We start from the raw sequence: 27713 nt of genomic DNA, 5'->3' as shown, positions 1-27713 counted from the left end.
TACTCCTTAAATACACTCTGCTGGGTATGTGTTGAAATTGAAACAAGGAAAACGTGAGAGGTATGGTAGAGCTTGCTCTACTACAAAACAACCCAAGAGATACAGCCTGGGTGATGAAAATCAGCACATAATTATTTGGTAACAAAACTCAAGATATAAATAGCAAGACCTGTTATATTGCAATAGACTGCAATCTTGTGTGAGCGTACTACCTGAAAAAAAGAAAGAAAACAACACCCAGAAAGAAAATACACCCACTGCAAGAAAAAAAGGCAGTTAATGAGATCAAGCATATGAGGTCAAAACATGGCTGTCATTCAAGTAAAACATGCAGAAAATAAACAACTTCAAACTCAACAGCAGACAAATGCACAGGAGATTAAGGAAGGAAATGTCACTTATTTTAATCAAGTCTTGGTGGAATTGTTTTTCAGCCTCTACTCTTAACGATCGCAGAGGATCAGGTTTAATACTTTAGCACTCTCTTGTGAAGCTGCTACATATATGTCAGAAACTATGACCATTGTGGCATTGACTCTGATCATATTCATTAGAGATACAGCTACAAATGTGTGTGTGTGTGTGTGTGTGTGTGTGTGTGTGTGTGTGTGTGTGTGTGTGTGTGTGTGTGTGTGTGTGTGTGTGTGTGTGTGTGTGTGTGTGTGTGTGTGTGTGTGTGTGTGTGTGTGTGTGTGTGTGTGTGTGTGTCTGTGTAAGTATGTGTTTATTTATTATCTCCGCCAGGAGATGAACCCTGTCTGTGTGTCTGTCCTCACATAATACATACCAGAATTCAGCATCATATTTCTTGTGCATGTTGCCATACACACACACACACACACACACCTTTCCCCCCCCAGATTGGTCAAAGACAACCATGTAATGTTTGTATATTAATAATCAGAGCAGAGCAATTATTGTCCCTCAAGGCTATGGGACTGGCACACACCAATCAGGTTCCTGCCTGTCCAGCATATGGGATCTATATTACTAAATAACTAGCCAACTATAGTGCTCCTCTCCCACATGTACATCCTTAAAGATGGAGTGCCGTGATTTTTGTACTTTTTCCAATTGTGCATGTGTCTATGAGGTGACAGTACTTCATTAGACCCCTTGGTGTGGTTGTTATGTGCAATGATGTCTTCCCTTTGTATTTAGGGTTTCTTCCTGGTGGTTGAAACCTTGACAGTCAAACGTGCCAATGAAAAAAACAGTAATAGTGACATCACACTATCAGCCCCTCCCCTAACCCCTCCCCCTTTATCATACAACAGCTGTGGCTTCAGTTCAGGTGGATCACCACCCATCACCACCCACCAGTTCATGCCACCAGTTCATGCCTGGTGGGCGTGTTAAAGTGTCATTAAAACGACATTTTAACAAATACTGTACACTTTTTTGAAAATTTCAAAAATGGCACTCCAATTTTAAGGGATTTATCGTTACAACCTAATTGCAGAGATTATACACTGGCACAAATCATCATTAGATTAATACCAAAATACTGTAAACATGTGATGACCTACCTCAAAACCCCCAAATCATAGTATAATGTCCATGCACATTCAACTTTGTTTGAGCTGTCTTTAGTGCCTTTAACACACATCAGATCTCATTCCAGAGAATATGCTGGCATGGTTTGCCACCTTACATGTATAATACATCTCATCCTATATGCCATTACTCTTCAGTTTCATGTAGGCCTACAACTGACTGTCAACTTGTGTAGCCGTAACGTCAATGACATTGCATTCTTTACTTCCTCTTGCGAAGAACTTGCAAAGTTGTGGAACAGTGAAAACCTGACGTTTCAAATTGGACCAAGTGAATTAGCAATCAAACTTTGCAGATTACACAGAACATTGAGGAGATGGGAGCGTCCTGCACACATACTGTATTGCAAAGTATTATTAGGCCGCTACAGCATTGTAATGTCATGTTTGTCTTAGTGATGACAATATGCCACACTACTTTTCGGTGTGTTCACTGTCCAAATATTTTTCTCCATACAGCCTGTCACTTTGGAATGCACCATAATGATGCAACAGTCCTTTGTTATATCCCATTCCCCATTGCCTGTGGCTTTTCTTACACGCACATCCCCAAAACATTGTCATCACATGCCGCAGACAGACAGAAAGATGGAGAGAGGTAGGGCATACCTCCTGGCGGAGATTCACGCGCTAATGAGTCTTTCTAGTTCTTTTCTAGCCTTTTTAGTTGTGTATATGCATTTGCATGTAACTTGTATCTGCTTGTGTGTGTTTGTATGCCTACCGGTATATATGTAAGTATAAATACCTACACATCCACAAACACCCCCTTCCACACAATAAATCACACCCCGCTGTGTGTGCGCGCACGTGCGCGTGTGTGTGTGCGTGTGTGCGTGCGTGCGTGCGTGTGTGTGTGTGTGTGTTACGGTCTAAGTCCCGCTCAGACATAGCAGACGTAAAGGTAAGTCTTTTCTATCCTCCAGTCGGAGGGCACATCCTCTGGTCTGTGGCCCTTCATGTGCTTTTGCATGGCAGCCAGGCTGGGGCAGAAGTCCTGGCATATGGTGCACTGGTACGGAGATGCTCCGTTGTGAGTACGCAGGTGCTTAATCATAGCCGAGTAGTCTCGTGAACGCTGGTGACACAGCTTGCACTCAAATGGCTTCTCACCTGAAAACATTTAAAATTCAGGAAGGGAAGAGCATAATAACATGAACTTTGTATGAATATTGAGCTTTGGGTGAATAAGTCTTTGATTCAATTTGATGTTCTTTAACTGTAATAACTTCAACACCCTCCGCGCCATTGCCGTAGATCTAGGTCAATTAAAGCCTATTTTCTATGTTTTTTTTGTCTTTATTTTATATATATTTTTATGGAGGGACACAGTAGGCTGACAGGAAATGGGGAGAGAGATGGGTGGGTGACATGCAGTAAAGGCCGTCGGGATTGGGAGTCGAACCCGGGACATGTTCTACTTACTAGGTTATGTTCACTTCCGGTAGTCTGGAAATGTGGCTTTTCAAAATAAGAGCTCAACTGGGAAAGATTCTGGCGTGAATTAGATCCTAATTTTTCAATATGCTAGCGGGCTATGTGTTAATTCAGTTCACCTGCATGTGTGTGTGTGTGTGTGTGTGTGTGTGTGTGTGTGTGTGCGTGCGTGCGTGCGTGCGTGCGTGCGTGCGTGCGTGCGTGCGTGCGTGCGTGCGTGCGTGCGTGTGCGTGTGCGTGCGTGTGTGTGCGTGCGTGCGAGAGAGGGGCGTGTTTGTTTTAAGATAACGGGTGTGTCACTTGCCAAAAATGTTTTGGCGAGCATCGTGCCACATTTCAATGAAAACAAATATTTAATTGATATTTCGCCAAGCGTTGCATTTTGTTTCTATTGGAAATCGGTTCATTTTGGCAAGCAACACAGTCGAACAATGAAATAAAACAAGGCTTTTGGGGAGGTTTTGCCCTCTGACCTGTGTGTACACGGTAGTGTGTCTCCAGCTGGTGCTTGAGGCTGAACCTCTTGCCGCAGCCGTTACACTCGTAAGGCTTCTCTCCTGTGTGGATGCGCTTGTGTCCCCTCAAAGTGCCGTCATCTCTGAAACAGGTTCCGCAGAACTCGCACTCAAACGGGTGATCGCCTGAAAAACACAGCAGTGTCACACCCTTTATAATGACCAGTAATAAAACAGCAACATTGTCATTAGAATGACGTGTATGCTACATAACTTAACCATCCGCGCCAGTCACATGGTCGCAGGGGTGGGGACAATGTGCTTCCAGACATGGCTAACATTACTATGCAAGGAGTCTCCTCCCAGCTGTCTGCTAATAGCTAATAAAGGTCCCCCAGACATGTGTGGCTGTGTCTTTCCACACACTGTAGTTAATGTATTTCTCTCCTAGGCTGAGGGTTGGACTCATCTCCAATGACCTATGTGCCTCATTATCTCAGTGTCCACAGCAACTACCAAGTCAGAGGATACACTGCTCTGCTCATTACGGGCTGATTCTCCCCAATACCGCACGCCACTATACGCAGCAGATGACATTTACAAAATGTTACTTCGAAGCAGACAAACAAGATACGCAGCCGTGGCCGAAACTCCCTTCACTTCTGTCTCTTCACATCAATTATGTATTTCTCCTGTCTAGACATCAAGCCGTCTTGACAGTCGAGAGAGTTATTTAAGGTAAAAGAAGAAAGGGGGACATCTTTTCAGTAAATATCTCCCCGTCTCCTGTGGCACTGAGACTCACCCCTGGTGAAACACGCAGACAAGTCATTTCCATTTGCTTTCCCTTCAATATTTATTTGGGTTTCCTCTATCATTTTGGGTGAACTGCACCAGAACTGACAGCCGTGAATTGTAGAAGCCCAAAGGCTGTCTAAGAACCCCAAATATAAACAGGATGAAATTGCCCAAAATACGCCCGTCGACCAGGCCATAACAGTACAGTGCTGTCATCAGAGAGGTGAGTCATCTCACAGAGATGGCAAGGGAAGCAGGAAAGTGGATGCAAATTGTCTAGAATCTTTCAGACAGATAACGTACAACAACATAATGCCCTATTCTGATGCCACTGATTCAGTGATCACATGTGGATGTGCATCACTTGAGGATCCAGCAGGCATTAGCACCGATTATGATGGTGAATATAAAGGTAGGACCAGGCTTTTCGGCAGGGTCAACGATCCATGTCTTACCCAGTGGTGGAAAGTAACTTACTTAAGTACTGTAATTAAGTAAAACTTTGAGGTATTTGTACTTTACTTGAGTAATTCCAACTTCCAATACCTTTACTTCTACTCCACTACATCTCAGATATATATCTCTACTCCACTACATCTCAGATATATAGTATATTGTACTTTTACTCAACTACATTTATGTGAAAACTTTAGTTACTAGTTGATTTGCAGATTTTGATATTACAAAAACATACATTAACCACTTTCAGGCCTATACATTTTGGCCATTTGAAAATAGCCGATCTACAAGCTCACAATGCATCGTGATGCTACACATTGTGTGCTTGTAGATCTGCTATTTTCAAAAGATTTGCATACATTTGAAAACATGAAATGGGACATTTTGCATAAAAAGTACTTTTACTTTTGGTACATTTTGATGCCAATACTTTTGTACTTTACCTCAAGTACATTTTGAATTCCGGTTACTTTACTTAAGTAAAACATGTGAGTACTTTTTACACCACTGTCTTACCTGTGTGAGAGCGTAAGTGTCTTTTGAGTGTTGTGTGGCTGGGGAAGGGACGATCGCAGTGGCTGCAAATGTAACTGTGCATGCCTGCATGGACCTCCATGTGCTGCTGCAGGGCCTTCTGGGTCTGGAAGCGCTTTGCACACAGCAGACAGAACACAGCCATGTCAGTCCCTGGAGAGAGTGCACAAGACAGAGACACACAGTTATTTCAGTACTGTGCGCAGACAGGGCCTTAAGTGGTGAAACTGGGTCACTTCAACTTTCTCTGAGTCTCTAAGGAAAAAAAAAACAAAAAAAAAACAGGCTTCTTTCAAAGAGAAAGTGCTTCTACCTCGACTAACTCTCCCAAAAGTCCATGGGCGCTTTCAACTACAGTCTTTATGCACTCTATTTTAAACCCGGAAAGTCATTGTTTTCTTTAGGAATTTCAAACACAATGTGGAACGTGCCAATCACACAATCAATGGCTTCTTCCTGGTGTGTTAGATGTGTAATTATTCTCCTCATTCCCCATCAGGAGTCAGCTCTCGCCTGTGAAGTCCTCTGTCTCTGTGCTCAGAGAGCGGCTGATAGCCGCTCCACCCTAAATGATGCCTACACTATGTGCTCTGTGCAGAATGTTAAGTAGTGATATCAAGCCATTAAAGGCAGGACTGCGGGAAAAAACACAATCCAGTTTAATCCTGTGTGTGACCTGGCATCACTTTGGGGCTGCTTTCCTGTTGCACAGAGTGTGGAGAGGAATACAGATGGGGAGACGCAGGCAGGGTAGTTTAAGTGAGAACGTCAATATGAAGACCATCCATTGGCTGTCATACAGTCACCATTTGATCTACAGGGTGTGCATGCCGTCTCGTCTCGTAACACCATCCTAGCACCCTCGGCCTGCACCTGCGTGCAAATTCATACGAGATGTTTAGACTGATGGCTTAATCAATTGCGTTGCTAATAATGTGCATGTCCTGAAGAGTTAAGCTTTAATGTGAGATTATGAGGTCCTTATTTCTCTCTTTGCTCAGGTTGTGGATCATTTACAATGCTAGCAGGTCCCATTGCTCCTGACTCAGATTCAATCAGACATCTCCAGCGGAGGATCATTAGTAAACAGAGGGCTGTGCCAGTACTTCATTGGAATTCAAGTGGGGTTGCTGTGTCGCATTTAAAATGCAGTCTGATGAGGTCCACTAAATCAAATCATTTGTTACTGTTATTGAAGTGCCTTGAGGCAACTGGCAATTAAATTGGAATTAGTGCAGGGAAAGGGATACAGCACACTCATACTAAGAAGGAAGAGTGTCAGACACTTGCTTCAGGTTCAATCAAGTTAACAGTTTCAAAGTAAAATGAAATAATAATTATAATAATAATAATTATAATAATAACAATAATAATAATGAATAAATCACATTTTCTAAGAAATACATGCATTGTACAATTCTATCAAACGAAACACAGTTTTTAGTGTTTACACATAATACACTAAACTAGGTGCTTTTTGTTTGTGAGGCATCATCTAAGATTATTTCTTATACATTTTTCCAGTTCCATCATTAGCCTGCCTAGCCTAAAAGGTTTAAAATGAAGTATGTGTATATATATCCTTAAAATAATGTTCACAGCACAGATCATTTTCAATCATTAATAGACATAGACATTAGTAGTAACTAACTACTAATAGGCATCAAACAGGAATGAAAGACATTCCTCATTCTTTACAACACTATAGCCCACAGTCTGATGGAATGAGTTGCACCTGTCAGAAGTGTTACCCTGTGGCCATTAACACAATAGATACACAATATGGTTCAAGGCATCATTGACCAAACCCATTAGTCATACTAGGCCCTTCATGCAACTCCTACACTCCCATAGTCTTTATGCTGCTGCTGCTTCCTAATGACCAGGGGCCTTTTCTCACCCACGGATCTCAATATTTTAGACCTTGACAAAAGACCCTTGCTCCCCAAGCCTCTATTCTTATGGATAGTTTATACTTTGTCGCACGACCCTTTCGCTTGACCAAAATGACATATTTCCAGCACCCCAGAAAATGTAACACTTTTTTTCTCAGTTGAAAACTAGCCTTTGCCAGCCTCTGTATCACTGAACAGACAAGAACTGTCTCATCAGACTTGTTTTCTCTCCGGCATGCATTACTAAAGCCAATTCACTGTCCAGCAAGCAGCCGTTGACTCGGAATGATGATCTACTTAAATACCAAACATTTGAGGTTCAAACAATGGATTCTCCGGACGACCTCCAATGTAGAACTGTGATGTTTCATCATCAAACATCAACATTGCAATATTTTATGCATCCAGCAGGGGGAGTGATTTCTATTTTAAAGTGTCCAGTTTTCAGAGACTGAGCAGAGTCCACAGCTATCTAAACGGTATATGGGCAGAGTGGGCACTTATGAAGACTGGACACTTTTTTCACACACAACTGGGCACTTGAGAGAATTTGTTGTGGATTTTTCTTTTTGGGGGGGTGGGGACTTTTTTTTAAAGACAGAGTCGGAGGAGGGGGATACTGGGCACTAGTGATGTTGTTAGCTACGCGTCCCGTGGCTCTGACAGCTATTATTCAAAAACCAAACAATGTGATCATAGCATTAGGCTCAATCTATTTCCCAGCTGTATTTTGAATAGGCATGTACATGAAACCAACTCCCATTCACAATAGAACTCAGACTCTCTCTCTCTCTCTGTCACTCTCACGCACGTGCGCGCACACACTCACTCGCACACGCGCACGCACACACACACACACACACACACGCACGCACGCACGCACGCACGCAAGCACGCACGCACGCACGCACGCACGCACGCACGCACGTGTGTGTGTGTGTGTGCGTGCAGATAGCCAAAGAGTTTCATTTTTGGGCACGGAATTATAACTATTCATATAGTTGACACCTCAGAATTGAATACATTGAATAAAAATAACATCACTTTGTAAGCTTGTGACATTTGTTCTGTGTGGTTGTTATCGTAAGAATATAGATAAATAGATAACATTTGTATCTCTTCTTTTCTTTTTTGATTCATGTATTGTATACAGTGTGTGCACTAGATCTGTTTCTGTTTTATGTTAGTTAATCTTAAGCTTAATGTATTTTTTCAAGGCCACATATTTGCTCGCTGAAAATAAGCGGAAATGAGTGACACAGTCATACAATGGAGTATAAATGGTAAATAGTGCATTTATATAGCACTTCACAATGTCCTTATTCACTGCAGAGGAAAGCAGCACTAACCCAGGGGGAGCCGTGAAACAAAACGGGAACCTTTGGTTTCCCAAGCGGCCACTCTACCACCTGAGCCACTGCTGCCCAGTGCTTTAAGTATAAATTAGTCTTTACCCTTCTGCCAGGCAGTCTACTAATTTACCGTCATGGAAACCATATTGGGAAGGGAACATGACAAATGTTCCATCAAAAGACTCTGACTGTTGATCTCAGGCTGACATCGAGTGACAACATCCCAGGAGTAGCTAAGCTCAACTACACAAAATGCTAAAAATAAATATGGCAAACAAGATCCTAATGCGTAAACAAAAGCTAAAAAAACCCAACTTCTACTTCATTGCACAACAGTGTCAGATCTACACGATAACAATGCATCATGTTACAACGTGTTGTTAGCTTCTAGAAGTTGTAGTTTCGGCTAGCGACGCCACTATCCGATGGAGTAAAAATGAACCTAAAGTGTTTGTGTGCGTGATGACATTTTGTCTGATCACTACGTGCTTCAGTGCTCCCAGTTAACATTTCCAAACAAAAAGTATTGCCTGTAGTGTTTTCCAATAGGCTTTAGCTCTCAGTGCTGAGAAGCTTTCTCTGTAACAAAGTAGGTCCTAAAGTTGGCTTGTCTTTGCCCCCTGCTTTCTCACCCTTAACTAGACAATGGATATGGGACTACAGGATGACCCTTGACCCTTGGTCCTCAATGGGGTAAATACCATGTAATCAATGGTGGTCCTCAAAGGATGGAGAGCGAACTGAGCATTGTCTCGTCCTGTGAGAGTATGCCTTTCACACTTTCCAGTGGGAAAAGCAATTCAGCTTAAACTACTCCTCTCAATGCAAGAAAGAAGAATTTATATATCTTTGGTGTTTCTCATTATATATCATTTTTGTGATGTGATGCAAACGGTGATGCTATTAAATCAAGATTGGCTTCAGATTTTTACACCATTTCAGTTTATGTACAAAATAGGGTGTGAGAAGACTTGCGTGGTCATGTGGTTAAACACAGTTCGCCTTGCTACATCTGCCACTCATTCAGTCCAACTGAGGTGGGACCCAGCCAAGCTCTCACGCTGCCTCAGAGACAAAACCATGTGTCTAGGCAACCAGATAGGATCATGGTCCTCCTTGGGTGAACGTGTTCAAGCTAATCCCTTCATTCACAAATAAGCGCAGCCTGTTCCTTTTCAAATGGCTGACAAAAGTTTTCCCACCCTGAGAATCTGGGAGTAAACCCACTGCAAATTGAACAAGAGATTGCATTCAATGATGAATGAAAATCTCCAGCATGTTTTCTGCACGTTGGCCTTATTTGGTAGATTTACTTTAGAATTAATGTCCAGTAAGCACCTACATGAATGATGTTGATTTGTTCAACACTATGCTTCTTTTCAACCACTAAACAATCCAACATTTTTTTTCCAAACAAAATAAATATCTGAAACAGCTCTTTTTTTTCCTTCTTTTTTTTGTTGTAAGAACAATCATATTTTCATTCATGTCTATTGTGTACTATATGTTGTCCTAATTAACTGAGCAGGCTTGCATGTAAATTGCAAGCCACATTTGCAACTCAAAGCTTAACCCACTTTCAATCTGACTTCCTTATTTTGGGCATGTCATTCCAGGTGTTTTCAGAAATTCTCAAAAATGCAACATTGTAGAATGTAGATTGTCTATTTTTCGCGCAACATCACAGTCATTTTAGATTTCCCCCTTTTTATCTTGAAAGTGCAAACTGTAGCCTACTGAAGGCATTTGTAGAATTGACCCCAGGTATTATTGGGTTAAAATAAATCCACTCCCACCATGACAATGCAGAGGAATATAATGCATTTTTCGTAAATCCACACTTCACGAGGCTGCCTCATGGTTTAGGCCATGCACACTGAATTTACTATGACACCCATCATCACACAAGCTGCATTTAATAATGTTCCCGTTATGTCTCAGCTCAGTGCATATAGTGTGCTAACTGTCTCGGACACTCATGACCCAGTTAACCATACACAGTCATGTAGGCTGCATTGTGTGCTAGACCTCAAATGACCCGGTACATTCATGCTTGCGTGTTCACTCAGACAACTCCCTGCAGATGCATTGACTGTGGCTATGGGGATGCTAGAACCATACGCAGGCGCGCGCACACACACACACACACACACACACACACACACACACACACACACACACACACACACACACACACACACACACACACACACACACACACACACACACACACACACACACACACACACACACACACACACACACACACACACACACACACACACACACACACACACACACACGCAGACTACAGTACCTGATATGACCTCAGGCACACATCAGTAGACTGCTAATCTACCCGAGTGAGGTACAACCAGCTCAATAATTAATGCAACAAGAGATACGTTGCTCGTGTTTAACCACCATTCCATGGACCAGTTCATTGAGGTCACACGCTGCTCCCCATATCCACTGCGCTGATTTCTTGCATTTTAAGCATACAGTACTTCCCCGATGGAGACTATAGTACAGGGATCGTCAACAGGGGGTGCGGAACCGCTAGGGGGTCCTCAGAGTTACTACAGGAGGGCCCCAAAATCTTTGTGTGATAGGATTTTTCTTTCTTACAATATCCACTTGAACCCTAGCATCCATATTCTGAGGAGTACTTTTGCCAAAAAATAGCAGATCTACAGGCGCACAACGCGTGCAAGTGGTTAAATACAAATAAACATGAATCCAAAATATGCTGATGGCGATAGTGCTGTCATAAAGACTATGAAGCTATCTGAAATCTATGAAAAAGTTCAATCACAGTTTTATATTTAGTGGGCCGTCCCTGCTTCATCTCTCTCTCAGCTAAGGGGTCCTTGGCCTGAAGACCCCCGCTATAGTACACTGTAGTGACAGTGTTCCTTTTATACGCCGAACAACAGGAAGCGCAGACATGCCACTGTGACCCAGTGCAACAGGCAACTAGAACATTACATCCATTCAGTTTAAAATCTGTGTGAATGTTAGCTGGGTATTAACAGTAGGGGCCAGTATAATGACGGACAGTCGGACACGCAATTAGGTGAGGGTAAAGGGTTTATTTCAACAATGGCAACATGGCAAAGCCCATAGCGTGGCTGAATGGGTTATAGAACTGTTTAACCCATTCAGGCCTGACGTCGAAATTAAAAAAAAAAGTTTTCTAAATCATGACAATTTTTGGAAAGATTTGAGGCACATTTTAACGATTTTTCAAAAATAGCAGACCTACAAGTTCATAGCGCGCCACTCGGTGGCGCGCTATGAGCTTGTAGATCTGCTATTTTTCAATAGCTAAATTATAACAATGTTTAAAACACCAAAAGGGGTTCCCGCCCCAAAATGGGTTAATGGTTAATGTGGTTAAACGCTAACGTGACATGGATGCGTTCCAGGTCTCAATGGATTAATTAGAGCTGGCACAGACAGTCATCATATTCTATTGATGGACGGAGTTTAAAATGCATGACTGTGAAAAGTGCAGCTGCTTTGAAACCCACAGTGGCAGCACTCATACAGCCTTTGCCCAGAAGGTAATGTAGCAGAATAGTTAGCGAGTATTATGATCTGCAGTATATCCAGTCTCTGCCATCGTGTCGGATAGATTATCTACAGTCACTGGGTGTTATAAAACTCTTTACATTACATATTATAGTCAAAACGCTGAATACCCCAGAGGCATAACTACAGTAGTTGTAATCAAACAAACGCCATTGTTGTTCGCGCAGTTCAGAGACAGATCCATTCTTTTATTTTGGGCACTGATAAGTAGGTCAGAGGAGACTATGACAGTGCTGTAAGAGAGGAGTAAACAGCAGCACATGATGTTGTTTTTCCTCTGAGTCTTGGCATCCAGTGCCACCCGCCAGCCACATGCCCTTGGGAAGCCACCCCCTTTCCCTTCCCACGTTCCAGCCTGCCCGCGAACCCCCTCCTCTCTTTGATCTCAAACTACAGCAACCCATGGCCATTCACCTCTGACATATCAAAATAGCAAAAGAGACTTTTACCGTAAACTATAGCCACATCCAGCCAAACGCTGCCAAATTGCTTAAGAGAAGGTCTCCTTAAAGCAGTGGGGGTGGGCCACTGTTGCAGAAGGTCTCCTTAAAGCAGTGGGGGTGGGCCACTGTTGCAGCTGCCGAGGTCTGACAAGTGTTAATCTGCCAAGAGGAAACTCATTTGGCTCACTGGTTATACCTAATGGCAATACCAAGCCATGCGTATCACTATCACAACACGCTGAATCAAGATCTGAATCTCAAGGCTATGTGATCTGGTGAATGTGAAGTACAGTCGAGGTTTATGAAATATAAATGTATCCATGGAGATGTGAACAAGCTAATCCTAAAAGCAACTGAAAACATAGCCTATCCTCCATTTCAGTGCAGTGTGATGTTGTGAGGCACAGTAAAGAGGCAGTAAAACAGGTCATGGGTCACACTAGACCAAACTGAGATCATGACAAAATGAGAGAGTAATGCCCTTCTGTACCCTGCACTGGATACGCTGCCAAGGTGAAACGGAGCTCTGGATGTTTACAACCAGAAGAGATGAGGGTAGAGACTTCTGGGCATCGTTAACACCCCTCCATGTCCACAAGCATTAACTATTCATACTGTGTGTGCCACCTGGAGTTACAGTTACATGCCAATGCTCCGGAGAGGGTTATCACCTTTCTCTGACAGTAGCAGAAAAGGTGTGGATTCAGACACCGTGAGGCATACATGCTGTTGACCAACAGTAAAGACCCGACTGGGTTAGAGTGGTTTGGTAAAAAAAAAAGTCATTGGTTGTAATGTTTCAGACATTTCTGAGTTTTACTTCCTTTGTGTTATGGAAAGGTATTCCTAAACAAAACATGCAGGATATTGTAGTCACGGAAGGTATGGTAAATAATACTTTAGCCACTCTAACACAGGAACAGACCATGGTATATCTATCACATAATAATGAACTAACAGTAAAAACAAACAACCCCTGTGGCTGTTGTGAAGTAGTATGTACACTCCATGGATGCCAAAAGATATTAGTGGGTGATATGTGAGAGCCCCCCCTCCCCACCCCAGAGTGGATAAATTATAGAGCATAATGACAGGAACAGTTTAACCCAGCCAGCATGACAAGCACGTTTGGACCCATGAGCAAAAGTTTCAAAGTCACAGTTTAATCAATAGTTCAAATGTTATGCTTTCCAAGACACACATTAACGTAACACGTGCGTGCGTGCGTGGGTGGGTGCGTGCGTGCGTGCGTGTTTGTACTGTACCTGTGTGTGTTCTCCTGTGTGCTTCCAGAGCATCCTCTGATGAGAACGTGGCTCCACATTGATCACACATCAGTGCTTCGGCAGGAGCTGTAGGAAATCACAACAATGAACATTTATCCTAATCCAGTGCTACTCACCCCGCGGCCCCAGTTTAATGTACCTGCTGCCCGTCATGGTCACACCAATAAAACATAATTAGTTATTTTCATTGTTTTGAACAAGATTGTAGGTATCCATATAGTATTGTTTTACTTTGTTCCAAGAGAAAGTGATATGGCCTGATGTCAGTTGAGTATTAACCACTTACTTATTTATTCACCTGTGATAATCTGTTCATACATTATGTTCTCTTCACATTTTGTGAATGAAGACTCATTTTGTAACTTCATCATTAATTAATCACAATGTTTTTGTTCATTGAGGTTTGGCCTTATTGCAACGGTAGGTCGTAGATTACTATGAAAACCTGCAAAACCTGTCAGTCCGTCAGTCATTTCCTCAGTCGTTCCGTCACGCCTCGTGACATGCTCCATATATGGCCTTCTCCATATATGAAGGCCTGGCCAATCAGCAGCAGCTAGAAGCTAGAAGCTGCTGCTAGAAGCTGCTAGAAGCTGCTGCTGATTGGCCAGGCCGTTTTGTGGCCGGGCATCAAGTCTGCCTGAGAGTTCCCAGATGGGAGCAGGAGGGGGGAACCCAGTGTACTCTCTGCTGCCCCATCTGGCGGAGTCAGGTTACAGCAACTCTATATCTGACTTCAAACCTCAAATCTCCATATATGGAGCTGACCTGTTCTGACACCTCTTCGATGTTTTGACTGATACCTGTCCATTCAAACTCTAGACGGGTCCGCCCCAAAGTTATTACTGCAGCCACGCCCGGCAGCCGGCGAAAACTAGAGTTCTCAACAGGCCTGAAAATTAAAGCCCGCCGGCCCTACCTGGGCCCTCATTAAACCCTGTACACTCAAGACACTGCGCCCGCTGCAACCCTTAGATCTCCATATATGGAGCTGACCTGTTCTGACATGTTGATCTGACCTCATCAAACCCTGTCCACTCAAGACACGCTCCATATATGGCCAGTACAGAATTAATTCCATATGTTGATCTGACCCGCCATGCCAAAGGCGGACGCATGCATGTGACTTTGCCCTTTAGGGTGGTCACTAGTCGTGTAGTCTGTTACAAAATACATTTGTAAACATTTCAAAAATAATACTGACATTTGTAGCTTTGGTATTGTGCTGAGTGACTCCTGAGCCATCTTAAGTGGAGTAGCCCTGACCTAATGAGACATAACCACCAATATAAAGTTAAGCAAAGGGTTTCACTGTATTCAAATACTTGTGAACGAATACGTGTGAACGTGAGCTTTTGACGGTTATATGGCTGTTCTTACAAAAAACAAAAAGGAACCGACAGTAGGACATGAGAGCAGAGTCACGCCTGTTTTCCATTTGTTCATTTTGAAATTCCCTGGGGCTTCTCATTAGTCTGTAAATACTAGTGCTGTAAGTTAAGGAAGCACATACAGTACAGTACTATATACTAACTATACTGTACATGGCACAATGGAATGGAAGAATCCAGGGTAAAAAAGGAACTCGGGACAATGGCACCAGACAGTGTGCCATAGCCTGCCTCTTCACAGAGCGCTGAAGAGTTTTATTTACCATGCCCTGTTATCAGACTCTGAACACTGAGCACACTGTCTGCATGAGAGGCCACAGAAGGACTGGGTGTTCTCTCAACAGCAGACGCTTTCCGCCTGCGGCACATCCCTCTATCAAACAAACAGAAAACACACTTCAGAGTCAACACTCCAAATCCCCTCACATGTTACAGTGCAACTACAGTATTCAGCCCACCTTTGGAATGCCCATGGCTGTTCTCATGAAGACACGAGTGTACAGCACTTGCACAAATGTTGAATTCTGATGCACTCACACCTGCACAGAGACACAAACGGATTCACTCATCCATGCGCGTGCACGCACGCACGCGCGCACGCACGCACGCACGCACGCACGCACGCACGCACGCACGCACGCACGGACGCACGCACGCACGCACGCACGCACGCACGCACACACGCACGCACGCACACACACACACACACACACACACACCTGCACGTGCACATGTACAGTGTAACACATGCACACTCACTTACAGCTGTTTGGATGTGGGTTGGCTCTCACTGAGATGTAAATCGGTTGCAGATCCATACTGGCCCAGGGCTCATTCCCTGATCTATTTTCTGCTCAGCTGGCTTTAAATGAAGTTAAAATGACTCATTAAAACACCCACAAGCTTTGGGAACTCTGAACACGGCAGGCAAAATGTGGTCCTCTTTCAACTCGCACTATAACCTCTATACACAAATGCAGCACAACTGCTTCATATGTTTCATTCTACCCCCCCCCCCCCACCCCCCCCAACCCCCCCCCTAAAAGAAAACTGTTATTGTTTTGGAACACCGCTTTTGTTTTCTACGGCAAAAAAAATAAATAATAAAAACGTGCGTGACAGAAGTTTCCAAAGCATAAAATGCTATGGCAGTGTGGTGGATCCTAATGTTGTGTGACGCTGGCCAGCGTGGTGTGTTGTGTTGTGTGAGATTGTGTGATTAGGGAGGAAGAGAACATAGTGCATTGTCTTGTGCAGTCAAAGGCACGGAGTGTGCTCTCATCCATAAACCATCAAACTGTCTCCAGACACGGCTGCAATCGTCCTCCATCAAAACACTTTGTCTGGCATACCAAAATAAGAGCCAGCATCGAGCTGAATACTAAATCAGCCCATTAGAACGGGCGGAGAACTCGCTCCTTAGCAACCAGCGGGATCTAAGGCTGCTATACTGAAATACACGGTGACAATAAGATCGACATCTCTTTTTTCCCCATGGCATTATGTGTTAGCACATTGAGGGAATGCGGAGGATATAATTTTGTGAGAATTCAAATTCGAATGTCTTTGTGAATTGGAAATTAGGAGCACCTTGTTGCCAGGGACAGCAATAGCAGCCAGCGCACGTATATGCCAGTCTGGCTCCACAGGAGCAAGGTGGCACAGAACAGCACCAGGGCATGGTATGGCCCAGGTGGTGGCACAGAATAGCACCAGGGCATGGTATGGCCCAGGTAAAGTCCTTTCTAAACATTTGTTTAAGGTGGGAATGATTTTCTCTCATGTGTCATGTCACCCTGCCCTGAACAAATGTCAATGAGCTAGCCTTGTCTATTCTCATATTCAGACCGGGGTCTCTGCTTTTATTTTAGTTTCATTTTTAGCCCCCTCTCTCCCTCCCGCCTCTCTCCCGCCTCTCCCCCTCTTTCTCTATTTTGGATAAAGTAGCTGGGAGAGCAGTCAGGTCTGATTAAGTCTGCATTTGGGTACAGTGTGTTCCTGGACACACATCTGCGAGCGAGCCATCACACACGCTTCGGAACACTGGCAGAACACCCAGGCCTGCCGGCAGCTGATGATGTCATCACTCAGAAGGGGCAGAGCTGGCGAACTGCCAAAAATCTCCCAAAAAACACACAAAGATTCAACTGAAAGACTTTGGTGGTGGTGTGGGGAGTAAGACAGAGAGAGACAGAGTCAGAGAGAGAGACAGAGAGACAGTCTGTGTGTGTGTGTGTGTGTGTGTGTGTGTGTGTGTGTGTGTGTGTGTGTGTGTGTGTGTGTGTGTGTGTGTGTGTGTGTGTGTGTGTGTGTGTGTGTGAGAGAGAGAGAGAGAGAGAGAGAGAGAGAGAGAGAGACACACACACACACACACACACACACACACACACACACACACACACACACACACACACACACACACACACACACACACACACACACACACACACACACACACACACACAGACAGAGATCTACAGTAAGTAGGCACAGACGTGATCTTAATATGGGGAGCAATATTTACAGTGGCAAGAGATTTTCCAAACAAAGTAGCCTAGAATAGACAGAGAAACGTTTCTGTGGATTATGTGCCGCAGAAATGTCCACAGCCATGTTAACCTTTAATTCACAGTCTGCACTGCCAATTCTAGAGGCCTGTTGTTTTTATTATTATGGCCTGTATATTTGACCTTCTTAGCATTGCTGCTATGTGTATACATGTCAACAGTGCCAACATATTTTTTGCTTGTATATTTTACTTTCTATTTCACTTATAGCATCGTTGTACCTACTCAGCTTTCTAGTAACCTTTCAAGTTAGGAATTTCTTTCAGGGTCAAAAATGTGTCTGTCGGCCTGGGCCGTGGCTCAGCGGTCCAGGCACCTTGGCTGGTGATCCAGTCTGGCAGTGTGCCGCGGGTTCGACTCCCGATCCCGACGGCCTTTACTGCATGTCACTCCCCCGTCTCTCTCCCCATTTCCTGTCAGCCTACTGTCTGTCCCTCCATAAAAAATATAAAATAAAGGCGAAAGCCACAAAAAAACAAAACATTAAAAATGTGTCTGTCTGTCAGTCTGTCTGTCCGTCTGTCTGTCAGTTGGTCAGTCAGGTCAGTCAGTCAGTCCGTCTGTCTGTCTGTCTGTCTGTCGGACGGCTGGGTTGTACCCAGATCAATGTGTGATGGTTAATTATAATCACCTGCATGAGACAGCATGTGCATCCTTAGCCGTACGCTGTCCGGGAAGATCTTGCCACAGTATTCACAGCCATGGCCCCTTTCCCTGTTATGCAGCTTCCTATTGAACAACACAACTGTAATGTTAGTCAAGACAATACAATACAATACAATTCATGTATGAAAGAGAGAGAGAGAGAGAGAGAGAGAGAGAGAGAGAGAGAGAGAGAGAGAGAGAAAGAGAGAAAACACAATAGTGCTATGTTTTTATTCCTTTTCTGTAAGGTCCTCCAAAGGCAAGTATAGCATTGTTGTCCCCATAAAGAACAGCACGTTTGCATTCTGACACGAATCAATCACTGAATGCGACATCATTAGTGAGAGAAGCCTTTGCTGTTGTGAATCACACGGCATGAATGCTAAGAGAACACCGACAATAGGATATCTGGCTAATTTCAGAGTGCATACAAATACAGTACATGCACGCACACGCAGTCAGGCACACACATGCTCGTGCGCGCACACACACACACACACGCACGCACACACACACGCACACACGCACGCGCACACGCACACGCACACACACACACACACACACACACACACACACACACACACACACACACACACACACACACACACACACTGCTATTAAAAGGGGGGGGAAAAAGATGATTCGCTGCTGAAGCTCTGCCTGCAGCGAAAGCCATCATATCATATCACACGCATCCAACCACACACGTTATCCTTATATCCCCTCTGACCAACAAATGGCCTCACAGCCATCCATGGCTGGAACACAATCTGTGGTCAAAAGAAATTATCCTGAAAATGTAACACCAAAAATGTACACCACGTTATTGACTTGATGTGTAGGACTTTGCTCATAAAACATGTGGAATAATATCTTGAACAGTAGGCCTACTTATCCTGCCTATGACTAGATATCTTATATAACTGTTGCGTGCCATCTTGTCCGCACATTGTAACCCCTTCTAACCATGTTGAGCCCAATTTATAGTTAGTGTGGTTGCCCTAAAGGGCAACCAGACTATTGTAATTGTAACACTTTATTCTTTATTTACCTGGATTAGTCTTTTTTTTGATGTGCTACTCCACCCACTGTTTTGACTGTACGCACTTGAGCCATATCTCAAATTGACCGGCTTCATCGGGAAGGATGTGCTTGTATTTTTTTAAGAGAAATGTTGTATAGTTTAATTGATATGAATTTATTAGTGAATAGAATTTCCCCATTGACATGAATGGGAAAATGCAATTTTTAGCATTTTGTCACATTCAAGTATTTTTTCCTCAGAGACTGTAAGCACTATAGTTACAAAACTTGGAGGGTAGGTTCATAATAATTACTAAAATTAATGAACTTATAATGTTATTGGTCGGCCTCATGGTGGCGCTATAACAGCCCACTTTACGTTTTGGCTTATAACTCTTGAACTGTAGGTCGTAAAATCAAAATATTTTTTTCCCTGGATTCCTTGGCTTATGACGCATCTCCCCATATAGGCCACGCCCATTTGCGTCATGATAGATTTTCCGCCATTTTGAATTTTCTCCAAAACACACTTTTGTCTCCTCCTCCTACAGATTTTGTCCAAATCTCACAAACATTGGTACACATGATCTCTGGACCTTTCCGATGAAAACGCCACAGGCGGAACGTTGGTAGTGCGTATCGTTCGGCCGTAATCGTCGTCCGAAGATAGTAGGAGGGGCCTATTTTACAAAAAATGCCATAAATCACGAACGGAATGTCCGATCCATCCCAAATTTGAATCACATGTCCCGGGTGGTTCAATCAACCAAGTTCCAAAAGCAATTCCATTTTCATCCATAGGGGGCGCCGCAAATGCCAAAAATGTAACTGTATGGTGTAAAACATGATTTTTGGGGGCATAAATCCCTTACAATACTTACACATGATCACATGTGTGACTTGAAATTGTAATTGGCTGGCAATATCAGTGGGAGGGGCATATGTAAGCCACTGCGGCAACCACACTTTGCAATTTTTTAAAATTGCGACCTTTCTAGTTTCATCATACGATGGAGCATAAAATAGGCTTTTTTCCCCCTCCACATTATGGTGAGCTCTAACTCCCGTTGTGCTTGTGTAGGGGTAAGTCTAACCAGGTTGGTTGCTAGCTGGACAAACATGTTTGCTGATCTTAAGATATCTCTTCTTGGGAGCATCTTATTTAAGCATAATGATAATAAGGGCCTGTGCTCTTTGAGTTAGTCAGGGAACTGCTTGACCACCAACTTGTAATAAACGTCCAACTTAGAAATACTCATATATCTCCAAATCTGCCTCAGCAACCTGACTGATCCTAAATTCCTAGACATACTGTATGCCTTAGTTGCCACTTCGTAGAACCTAAAAGGCACTAATCTATAAGAAAGTAAAAAATACACACTGTCAGTGTCCGACATCCTGCGCAGTTTCTTTATTCTTATTTTTTTCTTGCCTGTAATTTTATATAATTGCAGTTCCTTACATTTCCTGCATAAGTGCTGGAATTATCCAGTTTTACATAATTTCATACAAAGTACTCTTTGCAAATGTATTTTTTTTGTATAGCTCAGAGAAGACATGTCAGTCACAAACTTCAAGCAGGCAAAGTAGGCTTCAAGCACTTCATGACTAACTGCATTTACGCACGCACGCACGCACGCATTTACGCACGCACACACGCACTTACGCACGCACGCACGCATTTACGCATTTACGCATTTACGCACGCACGCACGCACGCACGCACGCACGCACGCACGCACATCATATCAACATCCACATAGATGTGTTCCAGGCATGAAAGGTACAACCACCTATAGGTTACAAGAGGTCTACATACAACAATACATTGACCTGGTTAGATTGATTGATTGATTGATTGATTGATTGATTGATTGAAATATTTATTAACTGTTTGCAGAATGAGTACATTTCACATGAAAGCACAACTCAATACAAAGACTGTTATTGTGGACGACACACTGATAAAGCATTACACTTACAACAGGGTCCACCATTTTCAATTCATCAGAACATTTAGAGACGAACAAATAAAGAGACCGGTGTAAATTAAACACAGTATGACTCTACCAATGACATCTGTCTATCTTAGTGGTTCCAAAACCTTTTAGCTGGAGAACCAGAAGAGAAATGTCATGTCTCCCCGTGTCCCAAACTAGTGAAAATAGCTACCGATCTACACGTCGCATCTATAGAGCTGCTATTTTCACTTTAAGGTATTATTTTCCCTCTAATTAATGTATTATTTAAAATGTATTATTTACAAAATGTAGGAAACTATCTGCATGAGTACACAGTCAAATCCTGTGAGTGTTCATTTAAGGCTAACCTAAATGTAAGTGTGCAAATGGAATCACAGTATGCCACATTTTATTGGAGAGCCATCCCTTAAACTCTGGAGTGGCACAAACATGAAATATCAATCGCATGCATTTGTGAGTCGAGGGATGAGGTTGGTGGCCTCATTAGGTTTCATGACATAAGTGTAAAATTGTCATCGTGCAAATATGTAGTTTACTGTTCAAATGACAGACGGTTCCTATTGAGAAGTTCTCTAATGATGCTGAGGAATGCATATATTTTATTTTAATAAATCAATGCTATTGAATACCCTTTACGTCTGTGTGTTGGTTAAAGATGGAGTGCCAAATTTTTTGTATTTTCCCAGTTTTCCATGTGTCTATGAGGTGACAGTACTTCATTAGACACCCTGGAGCTGTTTCTATGTGCAATGGCATAGACATATATACATAGACGCCTCATTTGCCGCTGCAGTTCATTGGAGCGACGTGTATCCCAATGAAGGCGGAAGTGCAGTGCTGAAGGCTTTTTCTTTTTTAACAAATCTTTATAACAGTCATGACAATATACATTACAAAACAAGACAAACAAACAAACACAAACAACAAAGTTATTAACAATACAACATCAGAGCCAGGGGGGATTAGATTACTAACAGAAAACATTAAAAGAGTGAACACAAAGCAACAGTTCTCCGCAGCTTTCTTATTTAGAAGTGCTGAAGGCATTTGCTGAAGGCGACTGCGTCGCTGCCCGAGTGACGTCACTCATGTGAATCCTCCATGTCTCTCGCTGTCACTCAAGTGACTACTGGCCAATCACAGCGCGTCTTTTCCGGGACTTATGTTACGCACGCGGAAGCTTGACAAGCTTCCGCTTTGCTTCCGCTATTCTTCGCAAGGAATGTCGGGAAAATAGTGCCTTCAATTTTGACACACGCCTCAGAGCCGGAAGGGGCGTCTATGTATATATGTCTATGTGCAATGGTGTATTAACTTTGTATTTAGGGTTTCTTCCTGGAGGCTGAACCCTTGACAGTCAAACGGGCCAATGAAATAAACAGTAATATAGTGACACCACACTATCAGCCCCTCCCCTAATCCCTCCCTCTTTATCATACAACTACAGCTGTGGGTGCGGCTTCAGTTCAGGTGGATCACCACCCATCATCACCCACCAGGCAAACCAGGCATACTTAATGAACTGGTGGGCTTGTCCACATAAAAGCATGATTTTAACAAATACTGTACACTTTTTGGAAAAAGTTCTTCCTCCTTATATTATAATAATACCTGATGATCATGTTTTAGGGTGGAACAGAATCGTGGCACGTGGCATTAAAAAGTGCTTTGGCGTAAACCTCCTAACTCCATTGGATCCTCAAACTATCTGCCAAACTTGGCCCGGGCCAGCCTAGCGGTCCGGGCACCTAGGCTGCTAATCCAACCTGACAGCGTGTTGCGGGTTCAACTCCCGATCCCGACGACCTTTGGAGCGTGTCACTCCCCATCTCTCTCTCCCCATTTCCTGTCAACTTATTGTGTACAGTGCATCAAATAAAGGCAAAATCAGTGCTATTGAACACCCTTTACATCTGTGTGTTGGTTAAAAAAATATTTATATATATATATATATATATTATATATATTATATATTATATATATATATATATATAATTATTATTATTATTATTTTCATTTTCTAAAAAATTAACATTTTGGAATTAGTTTGGTTTCTTCCCTCAGACAGCAGAGATATCAAATAGTTTCGAAAACAGCCTGTGTAAACACTTCTGTAGAAGTAATCAAAAAGAAAAGAAAAAAGAAGGGGAAAAAAAGCAGTAGCTTTGTAAATAGCAGCATTATGCGACACGGAGGCTGCTCTATATTAAGTGCCTAACAAAGATCTAATTCATGACTTTCCAAAAAGTCTCACTCTGCAGGCATGAGTGCAGGTGTCTCTGAGAACAAATTAACATAATAGATTAGATGAACACTCTTCCCCGACTTTAAATTTGACAGTGACTTAATCGCCTACTGTATGTTGAAAAACATACGGAGTAATCCTACAGATCATGGAACAAATCATTCATTAGAAAGACTATCTGCTAGTATAAACACATTTACCACTATCCACACATGCAGGCACAAGGAATATATCCATATGGCACATGCATGCATAGCCATATCAGGATACTGTCACTGAGTCCTTCTATAATTCTGACCACCTTACACTTTGCCCTTGATATTGCACATTTTATCCTAATATAAAAATGCACCAATGTCTCTGTGTGTACGTACATTTGTACGTACGTCTGTAAACCACATAACTCGAGAACCGTTTGCCCCACCGACTTCACATTTGACACACACCATGGTATGGATGGTGTGTACAGGGAGTGCACAGGGAGTGCAGTGCCCGGTGTCACAAAAAGCCTAGCACAAAAGCCTATGCCCAGGCTCTGGACACGGCCCAAATTAGCCAATTGATCACACCTGATCACCCCTATCTCCATATATGGAGCTGGCCGCCTGTTCTGACATCTGCATAGACTCTATATTTGAGCATCAGCATGCCTGACAAAGAACTCCATATAAAAGGGCATAAAAGGGACACAGACATAATAAATGGAAGGGGCATGAATTTACAACTTGCATTGTTCCAACTACGCCAGTGCCCAATGGGCACCACTCTAAGTTGTTGCTGTCGGGAGGAAACCACCTAACTCCATTTTTGAGGTTTTTATTTATTTTTTTATTTTTTTCCATAAATTAGTGTGTGTTGTTTCGAAAATATTGAACCAATGGAAGTAGTCAAAAACGCTTTGGACAAAACCTCTTAACTCCATTGGACCCTGTCCAATGGCTTTAGCAGTCCACTGTCTGCTAAAGCAACTAACTCCACCACCTTTCCCCTCTCATGCAAGTAATTGACAATATATAAAGTCACAACACCAACTTTAATGAGGCAGTATTGCTTTGTTTTCAAAATATACAGTATGGTATTCTTAATTTCCTGAAAAAGTTATATTTTTCATTTCCTGAAAAATGAACAGTTTGGACTTAGGTGGTTTCTTCCCGACAGCATATATATATATATATATATATATATGTGTGTGTGCGTGCGTGCGTGCGTGCGTGCATGATGTTTGATATAGCCTATACTGTATATAATAATAATAATAATAATCATAATAAGCATAATAAGCATAATAAACATAAACAGACTGATCTTGGGAGTGTTGACGGCTGGAGGTCTACTCTACCTGTGCTGCTCCATAGCCTGTCTGTTGTGCAGCTGAAGCCCACATTCACCACAGCATAGCTGGCCTTGAGCCTGGCCCTCACGCCTCATCCCTGCTGCAAACTGGCCCAGTCTGCTGAGCAGCTCCCTGTGGAGCAGGCCCTGGTGCAGGAGGCCGCCATAGGCCCTTGGATCAAGTGGCATCACCAGGGATGATGGGGCCATTGAGACAGACACTGGTATCCTCCCCTCCTCCGGGTGGCTGGAAGGCATAGAGTACAGAGAGGCCAGATGTCTCTCGGCTGTCCCAGGGAAGCTTTCAAGAGAGCTCCCCTTTTGGCCTCCATCGTCCTGGCCTGAGTGTAACTCTCGGGCGCTGGTGATCACACTGCCTCGGAGTGGCGTTCCCGGGCCCTCGTCTCGAGGCTGTTCAGAAATGCAGCTCACTTCTCCTCCGCTGGTGGACCTTCCCTCATAGCCGTTGGCCTCATCCACCTGCATGCTCTCTGTCTTTATGCTACCTGCTGGTGCCAGGGATGAGGCCAACATGGCTACGCCAAAATACTGGGGTTGTTGTTGGAGAGCCATGCTCTCCATATCGACATCTTTGTGCAGCCTGGGGCTCAATGGGGGAGCCCCTTCAGTTTGTGGGCCGGGGGAAGTGCTCTCTGACATCTGACATAGTGCGAGGTGATGGAGGGCAGTGAGCGTGGTGCAGTTATTTCCGTCCTGTTCGGAATGCTTGTTCTTGGACATCAACATTTGCCTCCAGTGCCTGGCGCGGCTGTGGTCGTTATGGTCTCTGACGGCTGCATCCTCGCTCTCCTCTGACTGGATGGTTTCCAGCACCTTCAGGCACTGTTCCTCCAGGTACTCGATCTCCAGGATCTCAGCGGCGTACAGGAGGTCGTCCAGGTCCTCGGCGCTGGCCTGCAGAGAGGCCGTGTAGGCGTACTCCAGGATCTGCTGGAAGGTCTTGGGGGACAGGAAGTCCAGGGCATAGTGTCGGCTGCTGCGATGGAACAGAATCTCGAACATCTTGCTGGTGCAGGCCAGCACGGTGCGGTGGGCTGGGAACTCTTGGCCGTCCACAGTGATTATAACATCGCACAGCGTTCCCGCCAGGCGCATCTGATTGGCCCGCTGCAGGAGCGTGCTAGGATGCGTGGGGTTGTGGAGCTGAAGGACACCCATGTTTGTTAGACCCGTATCCACTCGGACCCTCGCTGAGCCCACGCATGAGGTGTGGCTCTCCAATGGCCTTTAGGTTGTTGTGCTGTAGCTCAGGGAGGAAGTCAGGTGGAAGAAGATCACAGTGCAGAATAACTCAGTCAGTACTTCATTGAGAGGGAATAAATGCAATAGGATATTATTTTGTAGGATATTATTTTGTTTATCATAAATATGAAACAAAACAAAAATATGTTCAATATCTGACTTGGTTTATATGCCATAGTATATACCAATTCAACATGAATAATAATAATAATTAAATAATAATAATGACAACAGAATGCGGAAACAATCAGATTGATGTACACTGAAGTCCATTTGACAGTGCTGCTTTAATAATGTCTGCAAAGTGAACAGATGCCATATCATTCCTTGTATCAGCCACTACCTTCAACAGGTAGCGCACAAACATATACGTGTCATTATTATTTAGACAATGTTTATTATTTATTGCGCCAAATCCGCCAATTAGCTACCACAAAGGAGTAGGCTATAGCTCTACTTCTATATACGACCAATGTAAAACAAGTTATCAAACTGTCCAAATATCTTATTCCGTCCATCAATATAATTATGACCTGCACATGCGACATATTTATTCGTCCAGTTCAAGAATATTTAACTATATCAAAGTAACCTAATGCTTGGCTCCAAAACATTATAATCATTGTGGACCACTCATCCAGGCACGCTCGAGTGATGCTGATAGGTTACATCCTTGGTCCCAACTATCCGCAACATCAGAGCGCATCAGGTGCACACCAACCATTTAGCCCTATAGCCTCACTCATCGGGATAAATCGTTAGATTTAGGCTATATCTACTGGCACTGCCGAAAGCTATACTTATTCCCGCAAATTACAACCAATCTAAAATTACAGCACGCGGTTTGACGAGACTACAAGACCGAATCAAGTTTTAATTTCCCAATTTCAGCGGCGGACAAACTTCAGGCATTCTCAACATGTCTGAAATGGCTAGGCTACTAATATTCAATGACAATAAACACTCACTAAGTAGCATGCAATATGGTACGGAAACATTATTTGTATAGCAGCCTAGTCTGTCTGAAAAGTAGCACGTTAGATCAGATTCAGGACCACCTGTATAAAAATGTCCAGTCTGAAACACACTGAAATAGATCAAGGCACTCATGTCCTGTCATGCTCCTTACCTCAATATCCTTCCGTCTCCACTGACAGGGGTATTATCCAGGCAACATCATGGTTAGGCATTTCACAGTACCCGCTCCAAACTCACTCCTGCTCCAAGTAAGCAAATCATCACCCAGGCGACGTCACTGCTTTGAATGATTGTCCTCTGTTCCTTGGTGCTGCAAACAGAGACATCTACAGGGCATCTGAACAACCCGGGCAAGAGCAGGGTGCCGATTGCTTAATCGATGCCCTAGATTGGAGAAGGCAACGAACATTGATTAATAAATCTGATGAGGATCAAATCTACATAATTTCCATTTAAATAACTGACAGAGATGATGACA

The 27713-nt window shown here is 43.4% G+C and overlaps 1 protein-coding gene across 1 annotated transcript; it reads right to left on the bottom strand.

The window, feature by feature from the left end:
- Nucleotides 1-1283: 1283 nt before the first annotated feature.
- On the bottom strand, nt 1284-27520 carry zbtb16b (zinc finger and BTB domain containing 16b). Its single transcript, XM_079514284.1, has 7 exons — nt 27387-27520; nt 25002-26255; nt 18399-18496; nt 13789-13875; nt 5222-5392; nt 3467-3634; nt 1284-2669 (listed from the first exon to the last, which is right to left on the bottom strand). Exons 2-7 carry the CDS (start codon nt 26171-26173, stop codon nt 2440-2442), a joined length of 1926 nt encoding a protein of 641 aa, XP_079370410.1. The 5' UTR covers nt 26174-26255; nt 27387-27520; the 3' UTR covers nt 1284-2439.
- Between the last annotated feature and the right edge of the window lie 193 nt (nt 27521-27713).

Source organism: Electrona antarctica (assembly GCF_951216825.1).
Source record: "Electrona antarctica genome assembly, chromosome: 11".
NCBI classification, from domain to species: domain Eukaryota; kingdom Metazoa; phylum Chordata; class Actinopteri; order Myctophiformes; family Myctophidae; genus Electrona; species Electrona antarctica.
Note: the sequence above shows the minus strand (reverse complement) of the source record. Positions and strands in the feature narration are given on the sequence as shown.

Excerpts from the sequence above, each read along its gene's own strand:
- zbtb16b (XM_079514284.1), bottom strand. The coding sequence starts at position 26,173 with ATGGGTGTCCTTCAGCTCCACAACCCCACGCATCCTAGCACGCTCCTG. Across the intron at positions 3,635-5,221 it reads ACACTTACGCTCTCACACAG|GCGATCACCCGTTTGAGTGC; the intron begins GTAAGACAGTGG and ends TGTGTTTTTCAG. Across the intron at positions 2,670-3,466 it reads ACACTACCGTGTACACACAG|GTGAGAAGCCATTTGAGTGC; the intron begins GTCAGAGGGCAA and ends AAATGTTTTCAG.